At 41.5% G+C, this 19,236-nt stretch overlaps 1 protein-coding gene across 1 annotated transcript in view; it reads left to right on the top strand.

Annotated features, from left to right (window-relative positions):
- LOC114397145 overlaps nucleotides 1-18,752 on the top strand; it is a 45,100-nt gene extending 26,348 nt beyond the window's left edge. The window contains exon 4 of the mRNA XM_028359259.1: nucleotides 18,684-18,752. Within this exon, the coding sequence (XP_028215060.1) occupies nucleotides 18,684-18,752 (69 nt within the window). The remainder of the gene's footprint in view (nucleotides 1-18,683) is intronic.
- The last annotated feature ends 484 nt before the right edge of the window (nucleotides 18,753-19,236 follow it).

Raw genomic sequence — 19,236 nt, 5'->3', positions numbered from 1 at the left:
ACTCACGGCTACTTCATTGGTACATCCAGAGGAACCAGCACGCACGCTTCAGCGCACCGTGGAGTGGATATTACCTACACCTACTCCATATCGACTAGTGGAGCCAGTCCAAGTGATAGAGGTGACATCATCAGAGGAAGACCCTGAGGAGGACCCAGAGGAGCTACCTCCTGAGCCTGCTGTGGATGCTCTTGACTTTCCAAAGGGTGATGAGGACCCACTCCCTGAGGTGGATTCTCCCGAGGACGTCATGTCGGCATCTGAGGCAGACTCTACGGAGGAGAGCGGTCTTGAGGGGATAGTGACTAGTGGAGGTTCTTCATCATAGCATACGGCTCCTTAGACTAGGATTATATACTTTTTGGGGGTGGGTGTATCTAGTACAGATTATTAGGTTTACTCTTTTTGTTTTTGGTATGGGTAGACCTATTGTATAGGAATTTGATGATTGTATACATGTGGCTGAAGCCACCACAGTGGATACCTTTGCTTTGGATGTCACTATGTATTTTGCAAAACTCCCATATTTTGGACAGCTTTAGATGATGAATGTACTTATGTTTAATCTTGTTATTTGAAAAGAAAGTGTTAACAAACTTTATTTGAAAGAGAGTTCATCGACCGCATTTTATTTTATTATTTTACACGTGACGACCTAAAATGATGGCTGGTATACTTTTATTTTTGAAAGAGCAAAATATTTTAGAGGTTATGCGTGATCAGAAAGAAATGACTCTGAATAGGGTTGTGAACTGGCCATTCGGGACTCTATAGTGATGATTTTCCTTCTGAACTTAATTACTGTGAAAAAGAGAAAGAAACGGAAAAAAAAAAGTTTCCCATGGTTTTTGTTATTTAAATCATTACTATTAAACCAGTCATTATTTAGGGACACCACAATTGGTGGTATTAGAGCAAAACTTGGATTCTAGTGAACCTGTTCATGGTCTTGCTGTGTGAATGCTGTGTATCTTTGAAAATTGGGAGTAGGTTTCGGGGATTGACATTAAGTCACACATTGTTTGTATTTCTACTTTCTTGTCTTAAGCAGGAATGTGCAATTGATTCAGTAGAATTGTTGGTGTATATGTATGTATAGAGAGAAGGATATTGTTGTAATTGTCATAGCCTGTGTGGTTATGACACGACCGAACGGTCAGAATTCATTTTAACAGAAATTAACGGATATTACAAATCAAATGATCGGTGAAAATTTATTTTATTTTTTGATTAGGCGAGAAATGACTTAAATAAATGACTGAAGCACGTCAAAAGGGGGTACGGAAAGTAAATGAAAACGAAAATAAAAGTACACAAAACAAATGGGGACCACCACGGGTACATAGAATGAATTGAAAAGCTCGATTTGGAAACTTAACCGTTGAAGAACGAAGAACGGATGAAGAACGGTGAATAACGAAGGAAAACCTTCACGGATTTGCTTACGGAAACATCTCGGAAGCATTACGGAAGCACCTCGGCTTGGATTTTCTTCACAGAAACAATTTTTTTCACGCAAAACAGCTGAAATACATCACGAGGGGGATCCGGGACCCTTAGAACATCCCACTTCAGCCTATTTATATGAAAAAGGGGGAGGAGGTTGCCGCCCAGCTCGCCCAGGCCAGAAGCAACCCAGCTCCAAAAAATCATTCTGGAAGGCCCAATTCAAAATTTCAAAATTGCTATTTCACCCCCCAATTTTAATAAGTTCACCCCTTCTTTCGTAATTTACGGAAAAGTTACGGAAGCATATAAGACTTGATTTTCTTCTTTTTTTTCTCTTCCCTCTCACCCTTATTAAGTGAAATATGCTTATTTAGGGTTATGGAAATTTTACGGAAGCATTAGGGGTGTCCCGGAAGCCCCGGAATCCCATTTTTTAGCAAAACGAGGGAGGTGGTTGCCACCTAGCTCGCCCAGGTGAGCTAGATTGCTTCCACCTTAAGCAAGAAATTGCCCAGAAACCTCTAGAAGGGCCCAGATTTGAAAATTACTATTTGCACCCTCATTTTACTAAATACACCCCCTTTTACCTTTTTTGGTGATTCTTTTTTCGTAACGTTACGAAACTTTAGGAATTTCGTAACGATACTTATTTTCTTTCCGTAAGGTTACGAATCCTTACGGATCATGTATTTACTTTTTTTTTAGCTTTCGAAGAAGTTACGGAAACTCACGGATTGTGCAACAACACCTCCTTTTGGTTTCCGCCACATTACAGAATTTCACGGATCGCGTAACCCTGTTTCCTTTTGATTTCCGACGCGTCTCGGGACTTACAAATTGTGCAACAAAAGGGTACCAAGTATCTTGAAGCGGCCAATTAAAGGTTGCATGTCATCAAGTAATAATCCCCGGACGAAATTAGGGTATGACAACAGGTTAGCTCGCCTGGGCGAGCCACCCCTGCACCAGATTATAAAAAACGAGGGTGGGGAACGTTTTCTACACCCAAAAAACCTTCCCCCCTCATTCAAAAAGAGAGAACTCACGAGGCTTGTAGTTTTTGCTCCCCCAGGCCACTTTTGGTTGCATTTTGCTTTCATTTTTGGTATTCCTACTCACTCCAGCAAGTAAGTATTCAATCCTCGAGTTTTTAGTTTTCCATTGGTGCATTTTGTTCATCTTTTGGTGCTCTAAATTGTGAGAATGTGCTCATATTTGTGGGGCAGTTTTGGGTTGCTTTTTATGCTTGATTTTTAGAATTGAGGGGTTTTAGGGGATGGCCTTAGGCCTATGTTGTATTCTGAAGCAATGGGGCATGCCACATTACCCCTATTCTCTTGCAATTTATGCCTAAACATGCGCCCACCAAGTGCTCGGTGAAATGCCCCAATGACATATGAATATGATTTTGTAAGATTGGGACTGTGGGACTGTTTTATATACATAGGGACAGCATAGAGGATTTGAAATGGGTGCCCCAAATGCAATTCTAAGCTTAGAAACCCAAGCTTTTAGCTTCAATGCAAGGAAACATACTTATGGCTAAGAATCTAAATTTTGGTTTTGAAAGTGGAAAGGCATGAAAATTAGGACATGCTTGTGAGGGTTTTACTCGAATTTGGCTGCCCCATGAGGGGCACTTTGCACCTAGGTAGCATGGAAAATACCTTTCAATGGAATGTATATATGTGTGTGAATATAGGTAGCATGGAAAACACCTTTCAATATATGTGAATATATGGCATTAAATGTCTTGCAAAGTGTGAATGAGTAGCAAAAATGCCTTTTAACATGTGCGTATTTGAGGATAGGTAGCATTAGGAGCCTTTTAGAAAATGTACCCATGTCAAAAAGGGCCTGAGGACGCTTCCTAAATGAATATATGATGGCATGGAATTTCCTTTTCAAATGCAAGTATGTGCATGACGTAATTAGCTTTCCAATGTGCATATAAATAAATGTGAGTGAAACAACAAAAATTTGTATGATAAATACTTCAAATATGTGTAGGTAGTTTGTGATAGCAAAATATTTAGGATGTGATTGGGTGTAAATTTTGACACAATGCCTTGAGCACGAGAATGTGTGTTCTTTTCAAAGATGTATATATGTGTGTGGTAACTATAATGTGCTGGATGTCCTTGTATGTTGACATAAATAGTAGGATATTTTACACATACGCATGTTCATAAATGTGTTACATTAAATGTGTGCATGAGTTCGTTCTAAATCGGAAGGATTAGCATGTCACGGGTCTCTACCAGTCGTTCGGGGTTTCTGTCACACGTAGTAAGGTGATTCGACCGCCGATCACGTGGGCTTTCATAGAGAAGTACTGCACAGCTAGACAGGCACAGGGTGGCGACCCGCAGGCCCCAGACGCACCGCCACCACCTCCTCAGGCTGATCCAACTGGGTCATTTGACACGGAGCGGTATTTACAGCATTTGGTTCGCCAACAGGCGGCCAACCACAGGGTGCACGTGCAGACCCATGACTGCCTCTACCAGCTCAGCCTTAGCCTGCAGAGCCAGGGTTTCCCTCCTTTTCCATGCCCTACTCCGGATCAGTTCAGGGCAGAGGTCGCATGGCCCGAAGATTGGCCTGAGGCCCAGGTAGGGGAGACACCCGCAGAGGCTCCCGGCGATGCAGATGAGGCCCGCATGGACGAGGAGATGACCGATTTGCTCGATTTCTTGGGAGGGAGCGGAGCCACATGATCAGGAGATCCCTAGATCCATATTCTCTTTTTATGTTTCCTCTTTTATCTGTTACGTATCATTTTGTTTTTGTTTAACTGAGGGACTAACGTTTGTTTCGTTTTGATTGACTCTTGTTTTGTGCATACATGTCATTTGAACTGTTACGTTAGTACTTACTTCGTTGTTGTCAATAGTGTTTGTTGAAATTCCGGAAACGTGTAGAGTTTTTCATTTAGGAACGTCGTCCTAAAAATAAAACGAACAAAAAATCCTGATAAAAAGAAAGAAACGTTGTGAATAGATGTCATGTTCATAAAGAAAAGAAAAAGGTTTTTTATATGTAAAAGGAAAATGTGTATAAAAGGATTTTGTGTGTAAATAATGTGTGAAAAGAAATTCTTGTGTGTGTGAGCGACGAGCGTATATAAAGAAACTTTTGTATAAACTACGGGTATGTGTGGGAAAAAATGAAAAAAAGAAATCTTTGAGCATGAATAGAGTTTGTATATAGACCGTGTGGACATAAAGAAAAAAGTTCTAATGTGTATACAGAAAAAGTTCGTGATGTATAGGAATGAGGGTGTACAAAGAAAAGTTTTTCTCGTAGATAACAATGGATGTATAGTTTTTTGTGAACATAAAAATTAAACAAAAAGAAAAAGAAAGGAAGACCTCGAAGGTCAACATGTTATGGTCGTAGGGAGCATAAATCATTCGTAGAGAGCAAACATATCTTCTGGAAACAAGGGACTGATGCTAAGAGTTTATTTTCCTGAATAACCGAGATAAGAATGGATGGACTCATTGAACTGATGAAAGAATATAATTTGGAAACGTTGGGTCTGTTTGTGTAAATTCCCAACCGTAGTATCACAATGTCATAAACATGATGCTTGAGTGCCCACCTGGTTGTGACCATGACTAATTTTGCACGTTGTTTCCAAATCATCATTGTTGTGCGTGCCTTGTGGAATAATATGGAAGTTCGGCCCGAGACCGACACCTTGACACACAAATCTATTTTGCCCCAAATGTCAAGATCGGGCTCCCGCGATAAAAGACCCCATTGAGACACAACCATAGACTATTTTGAACCTTGGCCTATAAAAAGAATCCTCATCCTTTCCCCCGAAGCAAAGGACAGCGGAATCTCCTCAAGGGAAAGCAAATAGAATGCTAAAACCTGATTTCCCAAAGAAAGGAATGGAGAAGGAGAAATGAAAAGAAAGAAAAGGAAGAAATGAAAAAAAAAAAAGAAAAGGAAGAAATGAAAAGAAAGAAAAAGAAGGAATCCCGATCAAAGATCGGAAAGAAGTAAAAAGGGAAAAATCGGAGGAAAGCAGAGTAATTCCCGATCAATGAAAGAAAAAGAACAGAAGATCTTCAATCCAGATAAATTTTCGGCAAGGTAAGTGACTGCCGGCAAAGGCAAACCCATATTTTGTTAGTTCTTCCTTTCGGATTGCCATTCAAAGTCATTCTCTACTGGCGATATCCCGCCCCACATAAACAAAGAGGAAAAGACCGAAACACCCAACTTCCTCTCCAAAAACACTACCCTCGAGAAAATCCTATTGATCTGTGATCGTACGGGTGATCTTTGATTCGATAGGAAATCGTGTGCAAAATAAAGGCATGGTGCAATTATGGTTTGGGATTAGCGTAAAACACTTGCCTGTGTGAATTTTTATACACTATGAGTGATTTATTCCCAGTTTCAGCTTAACCTGATGTTTCCCCTGAATGTTCATTTAAAAGCTAAATGTTGACATCCTGCCCTTCATTTTCGGTTACAAGGAAGATTACCCTTGGCATGGGTATATTGTTTCTCTAAGATATGATGCTCTCGAGAATGATTTATTTTTCTTTGCAAAAAGCATGTTTGCCTTTTTAGGTGGAAAAAAACCGGTGGACATTTCGGTCCTGCCAACAAATTTTATTCGGAGCCCCATGAATTGATTGTCATTCATGCATCCTCCACCAACGAGTCTGGAGCCCCGCGAATTGATTGCCTAGCGTTGTTCGCCAATTCTCCATTCTCCACTTTTATTTGGAGCCCCATGAATTGATTGTCATTCATGCATCCTCCACCAGCGAGTCTGGAGCCCCGCGAATTGATTGCCTAGCGCTGTTCGCCAATTCTCCATTCTCCACTTTTATTCGGAGCCCCATGAATTGATTGTCATTCATGCATCCCCCACCAACGAGTCTGGAGCCCCACGAATTGATTGCCTAGCGTTGTTCACCCATTCTCCATTCTCCACTTTTATTCGGAGCCCCATGAATTGATTGTCATTCGTGCATCCTCCACCAACGAGTCTGGAGCCCCACGAATTGATTGCCTAGCGTTGTTCACCCATTCTCCATTCTCCACTTTTATTCGGAGCCCCATGAATTGATTGTCATTCGTGCATCCTCCACCAACGAGTCTGGAGCCCCGCAAATTGATTGCCTAGCGTTGTTTGCCAATTCTCCATTCTCCACTTTTATTCGGAGCCCCATGAATTGATTGTCATTCATGCATCCTCCACCAACGAGTCTGGAGCCCTGCGAACTGATTGCCTAACGCTGTTCACCAATTCTTCATTCTCCACTTTTATTTGGAGCCCCATGAACTGATTGTCATTCATGCATTCTCCACCAACAAGTCTGGAGCCCCGCGAATTGATTGCCTAGCGCTGTTCGCCAATTCTCCATTCTCCACTTTTATTCAGAGCCACATGAATTGATTGTCATTCATGCATCCTCCACCAACGAGTCTGGAGCCCCGCGAATTGATTGCCTAGCGCTGTTCGCCAATTCTCCATTCTCCACTTTTTATTTGGAGCCCCATGAATTGATTGTCATTCATGCATCCTCCACCAACGAGTCTGGAGCCCCGCGAATTGATTGCCTAGCGCTGTTCGCCAATTCTCCATTCTCCACTTTTATTCGGAGCCCCATGAATTGATTGTCATTCAAGCATCCCCCACCAATGAGTCTGGAGCCCCACGAATTGATTGCCTAGCGTTGTTCACCAATTCTCCATTCTCCACTTTTATTCGGAGCCCCATGAATTGATTGTCATTCGTGCATCCTCCACCAATGAGTCTGGAGCCCCGCGAATTGATTGCCTAGCGTTGTTCGTCAATTCTCCATTCTCCACTTTTATTCGGAGCCCCATGAATTGATTGTCATTCATGCATCCTCCACCAATGAGTCTGGAGCCCCGCGAACTGATTGCCTAACGCTGTTCACCAATTCTCCATTCTCCACTTTTATTTGGAGCCCCATGAATTGATTGTCATTCATGCATCCTCCACCAACAAGTCTAGAACCCCGCGAATTGATTGCCAAGCGCTGTTCACCAATTCTCCATTCTCCACTTTTATTCAGAGCCACATGAATTGATTGTCATTGATGCATCCTCCACCAACGAGTCTGGAGCCCCGCGAATTGATTGCCTAGCGCTGTTCGCTAATTCTCCATTCTCCACTTTTATTCGGAGCCCCATGAATTGATTGTCATTGATGCATCCTCCACCAACGAGTCTGGAGCCCCGGGAATTGATTGCCTAGCGCTGTTCGCCAATTCTCCATTCTCCACTTTTATTCGGATCCCCATGAATTGATTGTCATTCGTGCATCCTCCACCAACGAGTCTGGAGCCCCGCGAATTGATTGCCTAGCGCTATTCGCCAATCCTCAATTCTCAACTTTTATTCGGAGCCCCATGAATTGATTGTCATTCATGCATCCTCCATCAACGAGTCTGGAGCCCTGCGAATTGATTGCCTAGCTCTATTCGCCTATCCTCCACACTCGAAATCTTGTTCGGAGACCCATGAATTGATTGCCTAGCGCTGTTCATGTGTCCTCCACCATCAAGTGCGGAGCCTCTGGTGACTGGGAAATGTGGTTTTTGTTATTTCCGAATCGGTTCCTTCGCCAAACATGTGTATATATGTATATTATGTTATTGGTGTTTTTTTGTGGTTTGTGTTTGTTTTGTGTTGTGCAGAGAAAGAAGAAGGAGAGACGGGAGTCATCATCGACTAATCGCGGAAAGGGCAAAGATGGACGAAATCAGTGTCTTATCTTTGCTTTCCTCTTATCTCCGATAAAAGGTAAGTAAAGAGGGGCAACTGTCATACCCTAATTTCGTCCGGGGACTATTGCTTGATGGCATGCAACCTTTGATTGGCCACTTCGAGATACTTGGCACCCTTTGTTGCACAATATGTGAAGTCCCGAGACGCGCCGGAAATCAAAAGGAAGCGGGGTTACGCAATCCATGAAATTCCGTAATGTGACGAAAACCAAAAGGAAGTATTGTTACACAATCCGTGAGTTTCCGTAACTTTTTCGAAAGTTAAAAAAGAGTAAATTCATGATCCGTAAGGTTCCATAACCTTTCGGAAAGAAAATATGTGTCGTTATGAAATTCGTAAAGTTTCGTAACGTTACGGAAAAAGAATCACCAAAAAAAGTAAAGGGGGTGTATTTAGTTTAAAAAGGGTGTCAATAGCAACTAGGCCCACTTGGGCCTTCCAGATTCTTCCTCCAGAAGGCGGTTGCTTCTGGAGGAAGCAACCTGGCTCGCCTGGGCGAGCTGGGTGGCAAGCTCCTCCTTTATTTTGCTATAAATAAGGGGAGGAGTGAAGTGGAAAGGGGTTCAGCCTTCTTGGCACTTCGTATTCACTTGAAATTGTTGAGGAAAATTGTTTCCATGAAGAAAATCCGAGCCGAGGCGCTTCCTTAACGTTTTCGTAACGTTTCCGTGAGTAATTACGCGAAGATTTTCAACCATTTTTCGATATTCATCGTTCGTTCTTCATCGTTCGTTTTTCAACCGGTAAGTACCCCAAATCGAGCTTTTTCAATTCATTCTATGTACCCGTTGTGGTCCCCATATGTTTCGTGTACTTTTATTCTCGTTTCATTTACTTTCTGATCGAGGCCGTACCCGAATCAAATAAACATGAAAATGCAGTAACTAGGAAGTGATCCTAGGTCGTTTCCCAACGAGCAGTGACAAGACAAATGTTCATAATATACTTGCAGTAACAGTAACGATGGGGGGGGGGGGGGTTTGGTTGTTTGGTAATTAAAGAGCAGAACAAATAAAATGGAATACGAAACTACTAATATTAAAAACGGGTTGTTTCCTCTGATTCAGAAGCCACTCTCTTATCCTGGGTTATGGAGAATTCGTCCCTAACAGTCAACCACTTAATCCAACCCTATTTCAATTTACTAAGCGAAAATCAACTTAGGGTTTTCAATACGTGATTAGGCACCACATACACCAGTTAGCCCTTCGTCCATTAAGCATGAACGCAAGTTAGGCTCAGAGGCAATTAATCGAACACGAAGTGTGCACTGATTAATATTCACGAAATTGGGATAACTGGTGAAGGGAAAACTGCCAGGAAACCACATTACAAACGAAACCTCAAAGAGAGTTGGGCTTCGTCCTCAAAAGGAAACAACACCAGAAAATCTAGCCTTCCATGGATTCAAACAGAAAACGCAAATGAAACATGAAGCAGAAATGTAAATGAACAAGAACGTAAATGAACAGAAACGTAAATGAAAGTAGAAGAAGAAGCAAGAATGAACTCGTAATTAGAAGCAGAAAACGAAAATTTGCATTAAGAACGAAAACTGTAACAAGGGAACAGAAAAACGTGAAAACCTAAAACCAAAGCTCTGAATAATGAAAATAGCATAGCAGAATAGAATCCCCTGCACGAATCCCAAGGCAACTATTTAAAAAGAGTCACTCAAAGTCACTGGGCCCTATTACAATACTCTGGCCCAAAACGAAATAAACATTGAACAACATAAAATAAAATTGCGAAATTTCCTAATTAGAAATTAACTAAGGTAAGCGCTGCTTTATTTGCCCTCTTCAAGTCCACAACCAAAATCTGGATTAAGCCCAATGTTTCATTAATTGCTGAAATTAGATTAAAAACATCAAATTAGCTAAATGAGCCCAAATAATAAAACTGCCTAATTAATTGACAATTAAGACCAATCAATAATTAAAATGGTGCAAAAAGGGTTTAGAAAATAGAAGAAAATGATGACACATCACTTTCCGTACCCCCTTTTGACATGTTTCAGTCATTTATTTAAGTGATTTCTCGCTTAATCAAAAAATAAAATAAATTTCCACCGATCATTTGATTTGTAATATCCGTTAATTTCTGTTAAAATGAAATCCGACCATTCGGTCGTGCCGTAACCACGTTGGAAATAAAAAAAGAGGTAAAATAATAATATAATAATCAAAAAATACCTTTTAGTAAAATAAAGCGGAAAAATCAATCGAACGTTTTCTCTTTGGGATTTCTCGTTCTTAATTGAATTGACTAATAACTAAAGTGAAACATAGGCTAAAATCAACCCGCAAAGTCAAGCTCATCCACAAAAAAGTCACTAAAAAAGGATTTGAAAAGTTCAATATCTCAGTTTTTATTACCAAGTAAATGGATCATTTTTAAGGTCCAACGCCTTAAAATGATCACCTTCCGAGTAAAAAGAATCGGTTGATTCACCCTTAAAAAAGAACTACGTAGGTCTGATTTCCTCTTCGATGGAGGGTACGTAGGAGCAAGAGCCCCACTTTTGTCGACCTCAAAAATAAAAAGAAATAAAAGTTAAGGTAACACAATTTCCACAATTCTAAAAAATAAGGTTGTTGTCCTTTGAGACAAACACGAGAGGTGCTAATACCTTCCTCAAACGTAAGTACAACTCCCGAACTTGGAACATTCTTTATGACCGGTTTCCTTCGGTTTTTCTGACGTTTTCCACAAATAAATGTTGGTGGCGACTCCGCGCATCTTTCCTCCTTTGGAAAGCGCACCCGTGAGCCTCGCCTCGCTCACCCGCAAAAGGGCATGTTGCGACAAGATGCAATCCAGGTTGGTGGAATCATCCAAATCTGAGATGGGCAAATCCTCCACAACAGCAATAGCCTGTCCCTCCCTTCCAGAATGTTGCTGGTCCAAGTAGGCCATATGTTCCTCCTCCAATTCAGCCGCGACAACAAAGACAACAAGCAACTGAGGCCCCTTCTCAACCTTCCTTAGAGGAGTTAGTGAGGCAAATGACCATCCAGAATATGCAATTTCAACAAAAGACAAGAGCCTCCATTCAGAGTCTGACAAATCAGATGGGGCAGATGGCTACTCAGTTGAACCAAGCTCAGTCCCAAAATTTTGACAAATTGCCTTCACAAACTGTGCAGAATCCAAAGAATGTGAGTGCCATCACCTTGAGGTCTAGCAAGCAAATTGAAGTCCATCCACCAATAGTAGCGCCTGCACCTGAACCTGTCAAGCTTCATTCTACACCTGAAAAAGAGGATGAGCTAGCTGCACAAAGAAGAAAGCTTCCTGATCATGAGGGAGATAACAAAAATTTTCATGCAGGTGGACCTTCTTCTAGTAGTTCTGACTTGCAGCAACCTCTTATCCCTCTTCCATTTCCACCTAGAGCAATTCCAAACAAAAAGATGGAAGAAATGGATAAGAAGATCTTGCAGACCTTCAGGAAAGTAGAGGTGAACATACCTCTACTAGATGCCATTAAGAAAATTCCAAGATATGCCAAGTTTCTAAAGGATTTGTGCACCCACAAAAGGAGGCTCAAAGGCAATGAAAGGATTAGCATGGGCAGAAATGTGTCATCATTGATAGGTAAATTTGTTCCTCACATTCCTAAGAAATGTAAGGACCCAGGTACTTTCTGTATACCTTGCATTATTGGGAACATCAAATTTGAGAATGTCATGCTAGATCTAGGAGCATCAGTTAATGTCATGCCTCTGTCCATTTTCATAGAGAAGCATCAGTTAATGTCATGCTAGATCTAGGAGCATCAATTAATTGGCAAATAAAAGTGTTGCTCACCCCATAGGTTTCATAGAGGATGTGTTGGTTTGGGTTGGTGAAATTATTTTTCCTGCTGATTTTTATGTTCTTGATATGGGAGAGGGATTTTCCCATGGTTCAATTCCAATTATTTTAGGCAGACCATTTTTGAAAACAGCCCGAACCAAGATAGATGTTTATGCTGGCACATTGTCTATGGAATTTGGTCATATTGTTGTTCATTTTAACATTCTTGATGCCATGAAACATCCATCTGAGGATCATTCTATTTTTTGTGCTGAGATACTTGATCAGATTTTTTATGATTATATGTTTGATTTTGATTCTCTTCATGGTAGGAAACATCCATTTTTATCTGATCTGCATACTTGGCATTCCTCATGCATTGAATCTGAATCTGAGTTTGAATTTGATCCTGTATTTGATCTTTATGCTAAGAGTAAATTTGAATTTGAGTCTGGTTCTGATTTTCTGGGTGTTGTACCTCTTGATGTTGATTTTTTAGAGTCAGCATGCACTAACCATGTTGCAGGAAGTACATATACTTCTGACTTGCTTTATGACGTACAGGCTGAGGAACCCTCCTCTTCTTCTCCTCCCACTGTTCAGCCACCACCCACACCAGAGTTGAAGCCCTTACCAGTAAACCTCAAGTATGCTTATTTGGAGGACAAGGAAAAATTTCCAATGATCATCTCTACCTCCCTTGCTGCTGAGGAAGAGAAGAAGTTGTTGCTAGTGCTCAAGAAGCACAAGAAAGCCATTGGATGCACTTTAGCAGGCATTCCTAGTATTAGCCCATCTACCTGCATGCATATGATACTTTTAGAGGATGGAGCTAACCCAGTGAGGCAGCCACAACGGCGACTCAACCCCATCATTCTAGATGTGGTGAAAAAGAAGGTGACCAAGCTCTTGCAAGTTGGAATCATCTACCCCATTTTTGACAACCAGTGGGTGAGTCCAGTCCAAGTGGTTCCTAAGAAGACAGGCATCATAGTGATCAAGAATGAGAAGGATGAGTTTATCCCCACAAGAGTGCAAAACAGTTGGCGAGTCTGCATTGATTATAGGAGGCTGAACCAGGCAACCAGAAAAGATCATTTTCCCCTGCCATTCATTGATCAAATGCTTGAGCACTTGGCAGGTAAGTCTCATTACTGTTTTCTTGATGGTTCTTCTGGTTATTTACAAATTCATATTTCTCCTGAGGATCAAGAAAAGACCACATTCACCTGTCCCTTTGGCACTTTTGCCTATAGGAGGATGCCCTTTGGCCTATGCAACGCCTCTGGTACCTTCCAGCAGTGTATGCTTAGCATTTTCAGTGACTTTTTAGAGTGTTGCATAGAGGTGTTTATGGATGATTTTACTGTTTATGGATCCTCTTTTGATGCATGTTTGAATAGTCTGGATAGAGTTCTTAATAGATGCACTGAAACTAACCTTGTGCTGAATTTTGAAAAATGTCACTTCATGGTAGAACAAGGTATAGTTTTAGGGCATATCATTTCTAGTAGGGGCATAGAGGTAGACCCTCCAAAGATAGTTGTTATTTCATAATTACCTTACCCCTCTTGCATGTGAGAGGTTCGTTCTTTTCTTGGCCATGCAGGGTTTTATAGGTGCTTTATCAAGGACTTTAGCAAAGTGGCCCTTCCATTATCCAATCTGCCCTTTCAAGGAGTTTGATTTTGATGACCGGTGCAAAGAGGCTTTTGATTGCCTCAAGCGTGCGTTGACTACCACCCCTATCATTCAGGCACCTGATTGGACAGCCCCATTTGAGCTGATGTGCGATGCGTCCAATTATGCATCGGGGGTTGTCCTTGCTCAAAAGATTGACAAGCTGCCTCGGGCGATCTACTACGCTTTCAGAACTTTGGATGCTGCCCAAGCAAATTACACTACCACAGAGAAAGAGCTATTAGCGATAGTTTTTGCTCTTGAGAAATTTCGTTCATATTTGCTTGGTACTCGTGTTATTGTTTATACTGACCATGCAGCTCTAAAGTACCTGTTGAAGAAGGCTGAATCAAAGCCTAGATTGATCAAGTGGATGCTTTGGCTCTAAGAGTTTGATTTAGAGATCCGTGATCGGAGTGGTGCACAGAACCTCGTGGCTGACCTCCTGAGTAGGATAGAGCGTGCGTCTGAGGACTCACCCATTCATGATGCTTTTCTGGATGACCATTTGTACTTTCTGTATAATATTTCTGATTCCTTCCTATCACAACATGCCCTTTTGCGGGCATGCGAGGCGAGGCTCACGGGTGTGCTTTCCAAAGGAGGAAATATGCGCGGAGTCGCCACCAACATTTATTTGTGGAAAATGTCGGAAAAACATAAGGAAACCGGTCAAAACGAAAATTCTAAGTTCGGGAGTTATATTTACGTTTGAGGAAGGTATTAGTACCTCTCACGTTTGTCTCAAAGGACAACAGCCTATTTTTTAGAATTGTGAAATTGTGTTATCCTATCTTTTATTTCTTTTTTTTTTTGAGGTCGACAAAAGCGGGACTCTTGCTCCTACATACCCTCCATCGAAGAGGAAATCAAACCTACGTAGTTCTTTCTTAAGGGTGAATCAAGCGATTCTTTTTACTTGAAAGGTGATCATTTTAAGGCGTTGGACCTTAAAAATGATCCATTTACTTGGTAAGAAAGAATGAGATAATAAACTTTCAAATCCTTTTTTAGTGATTTTTTGTGGACGAGCTTGACTTGGCGGGTTGATTTTAGCCTTAGTTTCACTTTAGTTATTAGTCAATTCAATTAAGAATGAGAAATCCCAAAGAAAAAAAACGTCCGATTGATTTTTTGCTTTATTTTACTAAAAGGTATTTTTTTATTATTATATTATTATTTTACCTCTTTTATGATTTCCAACGTAGTTACGGCACGACCGAACGGTCGGAATTCGTTTCAACAGAAATTAACGGATATTACAAATCAAATGATCGGTGGAATTTTATTTTTTTTTTGGATTAGGCGAGAAATGACTTAAATAAATGACTGAAGCACGTCAAAAGAGGGTACGAAAAGTAAATGAAAATGAGAATAAAAGTACACGAAACAAATGGGGACCACCACGGGTACATAGAATGAATTGAAAAGCTCGGTTTAGGGTACTTACCGGTTGAAGACAGAAGAAAACGAAGAACGAACGATGAATGTCGAAGAACGGTTGAAAATCTTCGTGTAATTACCCACGGAAACATTAAGGAAGCGCCTCGGCTTGGATTTTCTTCACGGAAACAATTTTCCTCAGCAATTTCAAGAGAATACCAAGTGCCAAGAAGGCTGAATCCTTTCCTTCTTCATTCCTCCCCCTATTTATAGCAAAATAGAGGTGGAGCTTGCCACCCAGCTCGCCCAAGCGAGCAAGGTTGCTTCCTCCAGAAGCAACTGCCTTCTGGAGGAAGAATCTGGAAGACCCAAGTGGGCCTGATTGCTATTTGCACCCCATTTTTTACTAAATATACCCCCTTTGCTTTTTTTGGTGATTCTTTTTCCGTAATGTTACAAAACTTTACGAATTTCGTAACGATACTTATTTTCTTTCCGTAAGGTTACGGAACCTTACGAATCATGTATTTACTCTTTTTTAGCTTTCGAAGAAGTTACGGAAACTCACAGATTGTGTAACAATACTTCCTTTTGATTTCCGCCACATTACGGAACTTCACGGATCGCGTAACCATGCTTCCTTTTGATTTCTAGCACGTCTCGGGACTTCACATATTGTGCAAAAAAGGGTGCTAAGTACTTCGAAGCGGTCAATCAAAGGTTGCATGCCATCAAGCAATAGTCCCCAGACAAAATTAGGGTATGACAGTTACCCCTCTTTACTTACCTTTTATCGGAGATAAGAGGAAAGTATAGATAAAAACACTGATTTCGTCCGTCTTTTCCCTTTCTGTGATTAATCTATGACGACTCTCGTCTCTACTTCTTCTTTTTTCTGCACAACACAAAACAAAATACAAAAATCAATAAAAAAAACAATAACAAAAACCACATTTCCCAGTCACCGGAGGCTCCGCACTTGACGGTGGAGGACTCATGAACAGCGCTAGGCAATCAATTCATGGGTCTCCGAATAAAAGTGGAGAATCGAGAATTGGCGAACAGCGCTAGGCAATCAATTCGCGGGGCTCCAGACTCGTTGGTGGAGGATGCATGAACGACAATCAATTCATGGGGCTCCGAATAAAAGTGGAGAATGAAGAATTGGCGAACAGTGCTAGGCAATCAATTCGCGGGGCTCCAGACTCATTGGTGGAGGATGCATGAACGACAATCAATTCATGGGGCTCCGAATAAAAGTGGAGAATGGAGAATTGGCGAACAGCGCTAGGCAATCAATTCGCGGGGCTCCAGACTCATTGGTGGAGGATGCATGAATGACAATCAATTCATGGGGCTGCGAATAAAATTTGTTTTCAGGACCGAATGGTCCACCGGGTTTTTTCCACCTAAAAAGGCAAACATATTTTTTGCAAAGAAAAATAAATCATTCGCGAGAGCACCATATCTTAGAGAAACAATATACTCATGCCCAGGGTAATCCTTCTTGTAACCGAAAATGAAGGGCAGGATGTCAACATTTAGCTTTTAAATGAACATTCAGGGGAAACATCGGGTTAAGCTGAAACTGGGAATAAATCACTCATAGTGTATAAAAACTCACACAGGCAAGTGTTTTACCCTAACCCCAAACCATAATTGCACCATGACTTTATTTTGCACACGATTTCCTATCGAATCATAGATTACACATACGATCACGGATCAATAGGATTTTCTCGAGGGTAGTGTTTTTGGAGAGGAAGCTAGGTGTTTCGGTCTTTTCCTCTTTGTTTATGTGGGGCGGGATATCGCCAGTCGAGAATGGCTTTGAATGGCAATTCGAAAGGAAGAACCACCAAAAAATGGGTTTTCCTTTCCCGGCAGTCATCTACCTCGCTGAAAATTTATCTGGTCTAAAGATCTTATGTTCTTTTTCTTTTATTGATCGAGAATTACTCAGTTTTCCTCTGATCTTTCCTTTTTACTTTCTTCCGATCTTTTGATCGGGAATCCTTCTTTTCCTTTCTTTTTTTTTCTTTTCCTTCTTTTCATTTCTTCCTTTTCTTTCTTTTCATTCCTCCCTCTCCATTTCTCTCTTTGGGAGATCGGGTTTTAGCAATCTATTTGCTCTCCCTTGAGGAGATTCTGCTGTCCTTTGCTTCGGGGGAAAGGATGAGGATTCTTTTTATAGGCCAAGGTTGTGTCTCAATGGGGTCTTTTATCGTGGGAGCCAGATCTTGATATCTGGGGCAAAACAAATTCGTGTGTCAAGGTGTCGGTCTCAGGTCGAACTTCCATAGTATTCCACAAGGCACATGCAACAACGATGATTTGGAAACAACGTGCAAAATTAGTCATGGCCACAGCCAGGTGGGTACTCAAGCATCGCGTTTATGGCATTGTGATACCACGGTTGGGAATTTGCACAAACAGACCCAACGTTTCCAAATTATGTTTTTTCATTAGTTCAATGAATTCATCCATTCTTATCTCGGTTATTCAGGAAAATAAACTCTTAGCGTTAGTCCCTTGTTTCCATAAGATATGTTTGCTCTCTACGAATGATTTATGCTTCCTAACTGTAACATGTCGACCTTTGAGGTCTTCCTTTCTTTTTCTTTTTGTTTCATTTTTATGTTCACAAAAACTAGACATCCATTTTCATTTACCAGAAAACTTTTCTTTTTACACCTTCATTCCTATACATGACGAACTATTTCTGTACAAGCATTAGAACTCTTTTTCTGGACGTCAACACGGTTTATATACAAACCCTATTCATGCTCAAAGATTTCTTTTTTTTTTTCGTTTTTTCCCACACATACCCGTAGTTTATACAAAATTTTCTTCATATACACTCGTCACTTACACACACAGGAATCTTTTTTCACACATTATTTACACACATAAAATTCTTTTATACACATTTTCCTTTTACATATATATAAATAAAAACCTTTTTCTTTTCTTTATGAACATGATATTTATTCACAACACTTCTTTCTTTTTATCATGATTTTGGTTCATTTTATTTTTAGGACGACGTTCCTAAATGAAAAACTCTACACGATTCCGGAATTTCAACAAACACTATTGACAACAACGAAGTAAGTACTAACGTAACAATTCAAACGACATATATGCACAAAACAAAAGTCAATCAAAACAAAACAAATGCTAGTCCCTCAGTTAAACAAAAATAAAATGATACGTAACAGATAAAAGAGGAAACATGAAAAAGAGAATATGGATCTAGAGATCTCCCAATCATGTGGCTCCGCTCCCTCCTAAGAAATCAAGCAAATTGGTCATCTCCTCGTCCATGCGGGCCTCATCTGCCTCGCCAGGAGCCTCTGCGGGTGCCTCCCCTGCCTGGGCCTCAGGCCAATCTCCGGGCCATGCGACCTCTGCCCTAAACTGATCCAGAGTAGGGCATGGAAAAGAGGCAAAACCCTGGCTCTGCAGGCTGAGGCTGAGCTGGTAGAGGCAGTCATGGGTCTGCACATGCGCCCTGTGGTTGGCCGCCTGCTAGCGGACCAAATGCCGTAAATACCGCTCTATGTCAAATGACCCAGCTGGATCAGCCTGAGGAGGTGGCAGCGATGCGTTTGGGGCCTGTGGGTCGCCACCCTGTGCCTGTCTAGCTGTGCATTACTTCTCTATGAAAGCCCGGGTGATCGGCGGTCGAATTACCTTACTAGGTGTGACCGGAACCCCGAATGACTGGCAGAGACCCGTGATCAATGTCGAAAAACCCAAGGCCCTGTTAGACTTATCCGGGTCTAGAGGGTGCCTGGTCGGTGGCATACCTGCAAATAGATAAATGGCATCAGTGATCAACTGAGCCACATGAACGCTCATCCGTGTCAGGATGGCATACACCAGCTATGTCTGGGTCGAACTTGGCCATGGGGGAAACCAGTGATGCCCACCGCCGGCGAACTATCTCTTCCTGGAAGTCGGTATACTCATCGTCCCTGAGCTGGACGCGCCTCTCCCGGTGAAATGACCATCCTTTGATGGGCTCGAAACGCTGTTGGTGCTCAGCACTCCGGAAGCGATGGCTGTCATACTCAGGAGCGGCACTGGTCCCTTCAGCCGCTTTGTCCTTCCTGGATCTCTTTGCAG

The sequence above is a fragment of the Glycine soja genome, chromosome 18 (genome assembly GCF_004193775.1).
Source record: "Glycine soja cultivar W05 chromosome 18, ASM419377v2, whole genome shotgun sequence".
NCBI lineage: Eukaryota > Viridiplantae > Streptophyta > Magnoliopsida > Fabales > Fabaceae > Glycine > Glycine soja.
This window is presented reverse-complemented; position numbering and strand designations above follow the sequence as displayed.